We start from the raw sequence: 11,724 nt of genomic DNA on the forward strand, positions 1-11,724 counted from the left end.
AGATTTGTTAAATAAGATGGTACTGTTGGGCCCACTCTGAAGAAAATTCGTACATAATGGGCCGAAACTGAATAAGGTTTCCGTGAAGCGAAGCCCACAATCTGACAATGGTTGTTCGGTCCAACAGAGATTCATTACAAGCGTCACTTTCTGTCTGAACGGTTTTGTGTGTAATAACTCTGGCCCACTTACTGTTCCATGAATTCGTGCCTCTGAGGAACAGAGAGCACTATGATCTGTCAGGGCATATGAATCTTGTGATCACAGATAGCATGTATGATTACAACTTTGATACTGTATTCTCACCGTTCGACAACCATAGAGGCATTTCCATTTAATTTCTTAAGGCTTTGTGTCTGTATCCAACTTTCCTCATTTATGGTGTTTCACTTATATCATGGTGCCACCATGGTATAATAATGCTACTGTATATCATCATTACTGCTCCCTCTGTTCCACTTAAAACTCATAATTTCCAATCCAAAAAGGACAATCATCAAGAATGTTAGGTACTTACTAAAAGGAAATAGGCTAATTCAATTTTTAATTGTTTGATATTTAGTTTCCAATAATTTAAAATGTTTAATGATTTGTTAGTACTAGATATTTAATGAAAAATATTCGTTACAAAATTTATAAGAATACCCCTTACGTCTCTAAATCAGTGATAGATTTTGACGTGACATAAAAAATCAAGATCTTTTGGTTAAGTAATTTGAGATATGCCAAATTATTTTTATTCATATGAATAACAAAAAATAAAAAAAATATAATGACAATTTTAGTAATTAAAAATAATTATAATGAAAATTTTTTAAATTGAAAATTTATTGATAATTAAAATATTTTTATATAAAAAATATATTATAATTAATTTCTAAATTAGTAACAATTAAAATCTAAACTAGTCAACTCACATTAGTTATGAAGAGTTTTATAATAAAGACATTAGTTTCTAAATATATTTTTAGTCACTAAAATTTATCATTATTTAATAATTTTTTTAATGAAAGAGTATTAAATTCAAAGTATTTAATATGACTTTTTCGAAGAAATAAATTTGATTTAATTTTTCCTTATCAATTATTGTTAAACAATAAGAGAAAAGTAAGCAGAGGAGAAGTTGCAATGAAAAGGAGAGCATTAAGTGTAGGAATTGCAAACAATGTCCAAAATCTATGGAATTGCTTCCTTCGATTCCACCATCCTTACAGCTGTATAATACTTTAACATAAATCTACCTATGAGCTTTACTGTGCATGCATGTCGTCCGCCATCATCGTTGAAAATATTCATTATACTATAAAATAAAAACACACGTCAGAGATTAGTTCAAAGTTTATAATATATCCCACGTGCATGGTAAGTTTTTTATTTTATTCTTTAGGAATTTAAAATTAAAAAGTATATATTTTTCACAGAACAATACTTTTTTGTCTAAAGTTTTCACAAAATATTCGTGAAGAAATGTCGGAATCTAACTTTTAAAACAAACGAAAATGATAGAAAAATTATTTAAACATTTTTATCAAGCAATGGAATTTTGTTCGTTCTTATAAATTATATTTTTTTTCTATACAAAACAAAAAACGTTTGCTTTTGAATCGTTAGTTTAAAGTTAGTTAGTGAAGAGGAAAGGAAGAGACCAAAGAGGAGAAAAAGGGTAGATGGTTAAAAAGAAATTATGAAACATTATAATTTTGTTCTTTCTTTTTAACACATAAATGAATTAACAAAAAATAAAATTATATTAAACAATTGAAAGGTTAATTTTTTTTAACTAAACCATATTTGTTTCAATGAGTGTAAGTAATTTATTAATTAATGGGGGAAGATGAGAATCCATTAGGTGAATAATGATGGAAGGTTTGTGCATGGTTGACCCACCGAAATGAGAGAAGTTAAATATAGTTGTAAGATATTAAGAATAGAAAGAGTGGAAAAGGGTGGATCCACTTTCCAGCTGCTTTATGAGATTATTTGGAAAATGGCCCACAATTGAATTTGGCCTTTATGCCGACGGTGGAGCAAAGAGAGCATGCATGCAACAGTTGAAGCTGTAGACTAGGCCTGCCCTTGCACTGCTACCTATACCACACTTCACCTACTAAAATACTATTCTTCCTATCTTTTTTTTTTAATATTTTCATATAACATATCTTTTATAAAAATGTTCTCAAAGAAAAATCTGTGTGTTGAGATATTTTATTTTGTTTTTATATTTATTTATTTCTCAAAAAATTCAATTCCATTGATGCTGCTTCTTCCCACTCTCCATTAATCATAGATACTCTCTGTCATGGCCACATCTTTTCAGATTTTCATCCATTTTTATCTACTACTTAATACTATCTTGATTTCTTTTAATTTCTCTTATTTTCTTTGTGTTAACCATTTTAGCATATTTTCAGGTTAACTAGATATTTTGTCTGAGATACTTATCACTAGAGTTGGTGAATTTTTTTATAAAAATAACAGCTATAAAAATCATATAAACTCTTTAAAGATTAAAAATAGATTATTTCCATATTAGGAAAATAGTGATAACAATAGAAAAAGCGGGAGATCCTTGTTTAGACATTTAAAGTTGAAAAACAAATTATTCGCAGTGATTTATTACCCTTTTTTTTCAGGATCCTAAGTGATATATTTATTGGAAAATAAAAATATTTTATAAGTAACATAACTGTTTTTGTTTTAATGTGTGTGAAAAAAATTAAGCTGCACTTATTACGAGACAGAGAAAATACAAAACGTTTCGGACCTTAATATCTTAACGTCTTCTATAATAAGTTAGTAATCCTACCAATTAAGTAGAGTAAATGGACGTATTAAATTATTAATAGTAATTTTCTTTAAAAAGTTAGTATGAATTCCTGATTTTATTTGTCTTATCTTCGTTACTTAATTAATTGCTTATATTACAGTACAGTTTTTTTTGTATCAGAGATAAGAGTATTTTTTAAGTAAGCTTTTAAATTTTAAATACTTAAAGTCATACTTTAGGCGTTAGAGTATCCTCTTTTTCAGAATTGTTTAAGTTTGTTTACTGAAATTAAGAAATTTAATGCAATTTTACACGAATGACTTACTTGATCTCTTTGAATTTTTAATATATATTTCTGTGCTATTATATTTTGTTCTCCAGTTATTTAAATTTGTTTTCCCTAAAATCGATCAAATTAATAGTATAATTAAAAAAGGTTATCTTAAAATTTAAAAATAACGGAAAAGAAAAGAAGTAGTATATGTAATAATAACGGTGATGGTTTATGGAAACTTGAAACTTCCATCCCAACAAGATTTACCTTCCCGAGAAAGAAAAATTGACAGCACTCCTTCGATTTCTTGCAAGTTTTAACAAAGTATCTTTAGAAAAGGGAAAAGAGAACAATTTAATGAAAGAGAGAGGCAAGTTGCAACAACTTGCAACAGCCTCATGTGGATGTATGATTCCAACACGATTCATTAGGCAAACAGTGATAACCGTAAAAATAAATTAAAAAAATAGAACCGCTGGTTGATAAAAAAAAGAAACAGGGACCTCATTTTCACCGAAAAATTCATTGCACTAGGCCTACGCCTACCTATGAAACAAATGGACCAGATCAAGAGTTTGACTTGCTTCTAACTTACTTACGGCACTTGGTACTTGACCCCTACGTTGTCTAAAAGGTGGGATTTTTTTTTGTCGTTATGTTCCAAAATTAGAGCAAAAGGATGGTGCCGGTAACCCAAATGAATATGCATTTCATGACCAAAAAAAAATCCATGGTACTGCTCACATCACATCACACCACCACAACTTGATTACAAAATTGTCCACACTCTAGATTTCCATAACTGCTGCCACCGAATGTAACCCCCCCTCTATAAATACCACCTGTTTCGTTTCGCTTTTCCATCGCTTGACTCCTTGTAATTTCCCTACCAACATGAAGAGGCAGAGAGGTGTGACTGTGAACGCTGTTGTTATGCCCATGAACAATCCTCCCATTGTTGAAGATGTCACGGCAACGGGGAAGAAGAAAGTGAAGAAAGAGGGTGAGCAGAAGGTGGGGAAGAGTGTGGTGGAGGACGAGGAGAGAAAGGAAAGTTCTAGAGACATGGTGGGTGGGTTCTTGCAGCAGCAGCAGCAACAGCACCAACAAGGAGCAAGAGACTGTGGCATGATGGGTTGGAATTGGGAGGAGAATAATCAGAATATCCCTTGGTTGAGAGGTGTGGTTGATGAGCAAATGTCGTGGGGTTCCACCTGGGTCCCTGCTTGGGACATGGACTTCCTGGGGGGTGATGCTTTCACTGACCTCTACAATGATGTTGTTTGGGATGATGACATCTGGAATCTCAACAATCAAATCCCAATTCCCCTCGATAGAAAGAGGTTTGATTGGGGGTAGAGATTGTAGTAAACAACACTGTTTCTCAAGCCTCATCGTCTTTGTGTTTCCCTTAGTTAGGGATGGAATTTCAGTGCTTTCTTTCAATTATATGTTCAATTCTCTCCCTATAATGCTAATTTGGCTGATCAAGGTTTGTGACCGCCTACTGTAAATTTTTCTATTTGAGTTTGTACATATTCTTATTCGCAATTGTAACTGGGTGATGATTTCCAGATAATTAGTGGGAAATGAAAAAGTTCCCCAAATCTGATATGAATACGGAAAAACGTTCACGAATATTGCTGCCATCGGTTCCAATCATAGTACGCGTGAGCAGATGTGAAATATCGGAAAGTATGTCAAAATGTTTCAGCAGAATATTTGGTATTCCACTTAGAAAATCTTGGCGTGTGTGTGGGATAATAGGAAGTTACAAAAAGCATTAAAATTTGGAAACCGGATCCCCATCACACGAAGAATGTGGAAATGGGAAACCCCGGCATTTCTACTAGAGAAAACTCAGCTACAAGACGGTTGTTTTTTGTTGGTTCAGATTGTCCTGTCTGGCTTCTCAACAAGATTAATGTCCGATTGCTCTCTCTGTCTCGGTGTTATTGTTTACTGTTCGGTGGTCAATTTGGTAAAAGCAACAATGTTCTTTGTTGTAAAGGTGCATGCGTCCAAATCCTATGCTGGCTCTTGAAAGAGCATAATACTGTAACGAAGAATATCTATCTCTAGCAGTAAACGAATCTCTAGGCCTGTCAAATCCTGGAAATGCTACTGGATGGAGTCAGACAACATGACCCTTGTTTTAGACGTGTAGGGGAGAAACTTAGCTTGAGACATTATTCCTTTCCTTATCTTTGAGAATCTTATCTTTAACACACGATCTCGTGATTTTATTACGCTAAAAACTAAAGTATAAGTACTTCTGATTTTTTAAGTATTGTTGACGGAAGAGACCAGTAAGGAAATTTGTTGAAGTTGGAACAATCCAATTTTCTGGTTTATTTACTGAGTTTTGCTAATTTTGTGGGACAAGCCAAAGTTATGTCAGTTTGTCATTTCTATTGTCGACATATTTCACTGCAGGAAAAAATGTCATTCCCTACCAAACCAGTTAATAAGCATGCTAGTGATCACGAATCTAACTTTTCAGAAATAGCCTTTTCTTAAGTGGAATCCAATGAATGAAACAAACATCAAGAAGAGAGCTACAGGACAAAACATCAGCGTACTCTGTCTAATTTTCTGTGATTTCAAATGTGTATATGCATATCAAATCACTAACCAAGCTATTCAATTTCTTTAGCTAATGGATGATAAAGGGAGGGGGGACAGAGGTAGAAGGTAAAGAAGAACTTTCAAAATTCTAGTTACCAGCTGCGACCACACGTGACATAGGTGGCAAAATAAACAAGTTTTAGAATTAAATATAGAATAAAAATTTCAAGCTCCTCGATATTCTGATAATGGTTCAGGACTTCAATGTGGTGTGAATACGAAATTGTCAACGTTGAGTGCCCTGTTTCTTTGGGCAGTCTAGGGTGAGTGTGAAACATCTGGCAGTTGATTTCATATTCTGACAGCAGGTATACATTATTCTAACGTAATCGATAACTTGACATGATCCTGTTTTGACATAGAAGGTGAAAAAGCAGTTATATTGAAAACGTTCTTCAGATCAAATCATGGAAGGAGTATTGGTTTTGCAAGCTGCAGCTGATCGCATAATGTTTGTTGTTGTAGCAAAGGTTCCTAATTGAGGCACTGAAAGGAGTTTGTAGCCTTATCATCAAGCACTAGTTGTAGTTCCATGTGGGAAGGGTCAGTGTCTTATCTAATGTGTTGGATGGGAACATGAATGCGACTATAATTGTTGGTTTATTCTTATGTGTTCTCACTTGTTGAGCCTTCATTCTCAGATGCCGAGGATTGGTCGGAAGCCTCGTATTTGACAGAAACTCAATTATGAAACAAGTCACCACTGACGAGACAATGATTGGATCAACCACCCTTCTGTTTATAACACGACGTGGGAAAGTGATAGGTACAAGAATACAATAACCAACCAACAATTTGATGGGTTAATTTTTTTTTGCCTCCAAATCTTTCCACCGTATCTGGCAAAAGCCAAGCGAACACTTCACTCACAAGCTAAACTCAAGGCCACAATTATTTGTCGGCAGAGATAGCCATGCAACTGGATCAACTTCTTTAGGAACTATTCACTCACGCCGTTTTAATTACTAGGCAAGTAGTTGGATGCGTAAGGTCCACGAAACTTTAATATATGGACTTCGTTAGCACACGTTTCTAAAGGTTTGCATTTTGAGTGTGAAATTTCAAATGGCATAACTACATCTAGAATCTAATTAAGATTAACTCGAGTCGCCCATTATTCTGTGATTACTAGTTGACTTAATCAGAACATCGTGCATGGCACTTAACACTCATATTTCTTACTCCATCATGGAGAATTTTATCCAACATACTTTTCTTAAGATTTTCTTTTTTTTGTTTCAGTGAAAACAAGGTTGATGTTAAAGAAAATAATGGTGCTTTGATTGTCTTACTGTTTCTTTTTCTCCGTCTGCAAATAAACCAGTGGTGGTCTAATACATATTCCTTCCTTGATTAATAGTCCTGCAATAGCAATAACTTGTACTTCTGTTGTTGTTGATAATATGGACTTCTTTTTCATTTGAACTCAAAAGATTTCTATGAATAGTATTTCTGTGTACTTGTCAATATCTTCGATTGGACCTGTCACTATCAGAAAATCCATGAAAGTTAATTTCTTGCAATCTTTCGTACTAGACTCCATAATTTGCAATGCCTTAGAAAATCTCAGACAAATCTTTTAGTAACTTTAAAATTCTCCTCATGAGCACAATTTTGGTATTTGGTAAGCGCCGAACAGTAGCACTGATAAGGATTTGTTACAACTTCAATACGAGTAAGAAGTCTTGAAAATAATAACAAATTAAAAAAATAATATATAAGTAAATATTAAGACTTATAAAATGATTATTTTAAGATTTTGGATTAAAAGAAATATTTCATCTTTTAAATGTGTTTGTTCAAGATTCGTTGATACGTAATCTTTATCGATATAATTAAACTTTTTATTCTAAAAAGTATGAGTATAATTGAAATCAAAGAGTTAAGAATGTTTTTTATATATTATATAAATTTTCATATAAAATTATTTCTTTATTGTCTTTAAACATTGATAATGATTTTTTTATTTAATGTTTTATACTTATCTTTATTTATTTATATATTAATAAAATAATTCTCGGAAGAAAAAGTGTTCCGGATTTTCCCAAAAAGTATATTCCTCTAAGTCAAGCTTCGAAAGTGCTCTTATAAGGCTTTCTTCCATAAACTTTTGAACCTTTTCGTAGAAGACATTCTATTTTGTTCACAATAACTTCTTCTTATGCCATATTATTTAAGAAGATAACTTTTGCTGGTATTCTTTTTATATTAAATTAGGGATATGTTAATTTATGATTTGCGAAATATACAGTTGTCCACAATAATATTTTATCAACTCGTATAGATTTTAATTTAAACACAGGAAGTTTATATGTAATAATTTTTGAAAAAAATCTAAACTAATATTTTTTATTTTTTTTAAATAATAAATACGTTTCATGTGTAAATAATAGTAATTTTAACATAACACTACTTTTAATCTTGTGTCTGCGATGTTTATTTAGTAAATATACATTATATTAAAAGAAATTTAAATATGTTATATTAAAAGATATATATTATATTAGTAAGTTGTGTGTCAAATAAAATAAAAAATATCAATCAAAACAAACAATGAAATTGTGTTAGTTATATGAGTAAATTATTATTTTAACATATGAAAACTTTTGTGATTTAATATATTTAAGTATTAAATTTAATTTCTTACTTTAAAATATATGTTTAAACCCATTATTATTATTGTATAAATTAAATTATTAGATATAATAGACGTTTTAGATATTGATTTAAAATTTTTAAATTCCATAAACTAAATACATATGTCAAATTTAAAATGTATTTATTTACAGTTGATTATTTTGCCTATATAACAATTACGACTGATTTCATCAAATTTTGAACGTGGTTAATAAAGCAATATCAGGGATACTTTTTCATGGTAAGGGTTGAAATTATGTAAACACTGTTGGACCTACAAAATTTCAAAGACTTTGCAAACATTAATATTTGTTTCTTTCTAAAATGTTTGTAGTTCCAAACTGTGGGCCTTACTTATGGGTGCTTAAACACTTCTTCCTGCACCCCAGTGTTTTCTTCCTCCACTTCCAATTTTTTTCTTAATTTCCATTTTGCCTCTGAAATTATATATATTTATTAAATACTTTAATTCATTTGCATTTTCTTCTCTACTCCTACAACCAACCGAAACCCCTTTCACAGCCATTCACTGTTCGTGTGTTCGCCGACCAAAACACTTTCACATCCTTTCACCGAGTAAGGTTTTGAAATGGAGGTCACCAGACCTTGGCCAACCAAGACAATGGAAGTGCAGGTGATCGGGGATATCTTTTCCTGCTTCAGTGGATGTGTCTTCCCTGTAATGGAAGCTGTTGGAAGTCTCACATCGTTCTAACAGAAGCTTCAATGGTAAAGGAAAATGAAATCAGAGAAAATGATGGAAGATGAAATCAGAACAGCGAAAATAGGAGGTGCAGGGGCTGCTGGGTATAGGAGGTGCGGTGCTGAAGTAGACAGCAAGGTAAGGTTTTTCTCTGCTCAAAGTCAAATGTTAATTTGGCCATTTTGAAAAATTTTGGGGTGTAGAATGAAAATTATGGAGTGCAGGAAGAAGCCTCGTGATTAAAGGTTGTATTCAATATAAATTGTATGGGCTTTTGAAGGATTTATAACGGGCCAGCACAAAGCCACGTTGTAAATGGACCGGGGTCAGGGGTGAGTTCATCCCTTTATTGCATTAATAAAGAACAAAGTTTTATTTAATTTTTAGATGTGTTATCCTTCTTCTTTAATTAAATTTTATTTCATTTATTTGTAATGTTAAAATTGTCATTTCGTGGTCATCCACAAAACAAGATATATAAATATATCATAAATAATTGCTTAACTTCTCTAGCCCTCCTAAAAGAAAAATCATTAATGATAACATTAACATAAGTGAACAAATATTATAGTTTCTATAAAATTTTAAAGCAACAAAGAATCTTTTATTGTTTAATTTTAAAAATATTGTTTTCGTCTTTTAATAAAAAACTTACTTTGTTCTATGTTGAAATAGTGAATGATATTTTATTGATTTAGAAAAATTAAGTGTATAAAAGTATAAAAAGTTATAATTTATAAGTAGTTAATTGAGTAATTAAATGATAGAAAAATAATTTATTATATTTACTTTTATCTTTTTATTATATTTACTGCTATTAATTAACTTTTTAGCCTTTATTATTTATAAAAATTATTGAATTAGTAATAACAATCTATATCATTCTAAAAATTAGACTTCAAATAATCTAATTTTATAAAACTAACTTGTAAAATAATATTTACATCTATTTATATATTAAATTTTAAATATATATTTAATTTATGTAGAATTTAATCACTAAGTGTAAAGTCAAATATATTTAATTTTCCTTTGAATTAAGAAACATAATACAGTGCAAATAACCTTATAGAAATCAACATTTTTTTTTTCATTTTACAATGATACCCACTCTTTTTTCTTTTTCTTTTTTTTCCTTTTGTAGCTTTTAGCTGTATAATGTTATTGCTAGTGCGGGCAACAATAAATGGCGATATTGAGAAAAGTTCCTTACAATATTGTCAATATCCCAGAATATGATGTGTTTATGACTGTAAAATGTGGCCTGTTGTAGCAGTAAATAGAACTATAATGCGTAATTTAATACTTAAGAAGATAAGGTTTTGTAATGAAATAGTGTTATGGAAGATGAAAGATATCCTTTTTGTAGAGCAACCGGCAAGTGAAGACGTCTTATCAGTTCATGATTTCCATAAAATGGTGGGGAATAGAAAGAGGGTAAATTCCAAGGAGAAAAAGGCAAAAACGTACGTAGAAAAAGCTAAAAACCATGAACTTTACATTCATTAGTTTCTGCCTGAAATTGCAGGGCAGCGTTCAGATTTCATATATCTCGACTTGATCGTACTGAGATATTTAATGGTTGGGGTGATAATTTGGTTAATTAAGCATAAAGACAGTAACAAGTGATTGAGAATGGGAAGAAGGATCTAGGGTTGGTTAGCGTTCGTACGTTTGTGTCAGTTAAATAGTGTTGTTGCTGTGCAAACATCAGACACTAAAAGTCAAGATGGTGTGCTTAGTCTAATCTCATTCTCAATCGGAAGTGACGCATCCTTTTTTTTCTGCTCTACCTGCACCTTCTGTTCCTCTTCTCTTTATCATCTCCATTCACTCACCATTTTTGGCTACCTCTCACTTATAACTCAAGTTTTGTTTCCCGTTATAGATATATTTCTTCATTTTAAATGTAAACAATGTAACATAAGAATGATGTAGTAGAGTAATGATAATAAACACACTCCATTAATACAGCAAAGAAGCGAGTGATTGGTGAGAGAGAGAGAGAGAGACAAGAACATGAACATGGTAGACGGATTTCATTATCGAAGCCTGAGCACTGGTGCAGTAATAAATTGTGGGTCCCTTGCCTGCGTAGAATTGGGTCTTATATGATTACTATGATTACCGAGTGTTGTACTGTAGCTGCGGTTTTTTTCTTTTGTTACTAAAAGCAGTGATCTTATATGCTTGTGTGGTGCACCTCTCTCGACGTCTGCCAAATCTTAATACAGAAATCGATCCCTATCATGTAAGAAATCGACGTCTGCCAAAACTAAAAGAATATTGTTATTGATTTACAAATTTTGTTGATCATCGATGTATAATTAGCTGTGGGATATTGTTTGAAATTCGAAATGTTATAACTCAATTTCCAAGTCATCTAATAATTTGTATGTATTAAAAATACGATATCTTGTTACGCACGTCAACCCTCGACACAAACAAAACAGTGTGTCGCGATTCGCGGTCCAGTTTCCTCGCCTCTCTAGCCCGTTTTCCTTCTGCCGTTGTCTCCTTTTCTTTGCGTTTTTTCTTTTTCGCATCTTTCTCATAATTCTCTCAATCTTTTCTTTTTCATTTAATTCATATTCTGCAACTTTATCTTTAATTCGTATTCTATATTTATAGATTATCGTGATGAATAATTTTGAAATCCGTATAAATGTAATAAATATTTATTAACAAGAATAAAATAATTTAGTCCCATCCAAG

At 31.6% G+C, this 11,724-nt stretch overlaps 1 protein-coding gene across 1 annotated transcript; it reads left to right on the forward strand.

The window, feature by feature from the left end:
- Nucleotides 1-3,823: 3,823 nt before the first annotated feature.
- Nucleotides 3,824-5,378, forward strand: LOC124834265 (uncharacterized). Its single transcript, XM_047308929.2, has 2 exons — nucleotides 3,824-4,533; nucleotides 4,617-5,378. Exon 1 carries the CDS (start codon nucleotides 3,936-3,938, stop codon nucleotides 4,398-4,400), a length of 465 nt encoding a protein of 154 aa, XP_047164885.1. The 5' UTR covers nucleotides 3,824-3,935; the 3' UTR covers nucleotides 4,401-4,533; nucleotides 4,617-5,378.
- Nucleotides 5,379-11,724: the final 6,346 nt, after the last annotated feature.

Source organism: Vigna umbellata, chromosome 8 (assembly GCF_029865625.1).
Source record: "Vigna umbellata cultivar VRB3 chromosome 8, Vumbellata_1.0, whole genome shotgun sequence".
NCBI classification, from domain to species: domain Eukaryota; kingdom Viridiplantae; phylum Streptophyta; class Magnoliopsida; order Fabales; family Fabaceae; genus Vigna; species Vigna umbellata.

What these genes read in the sequence shown, in the direction of transcription:
- LOC124834265 (XM_047308929.2), top strand. Translation starts at nt 3,936, where the DNA reads ATGAAGAGGCAGAGAGGTGTGACTGTGAACGCTGTTGTTATGCCCATG.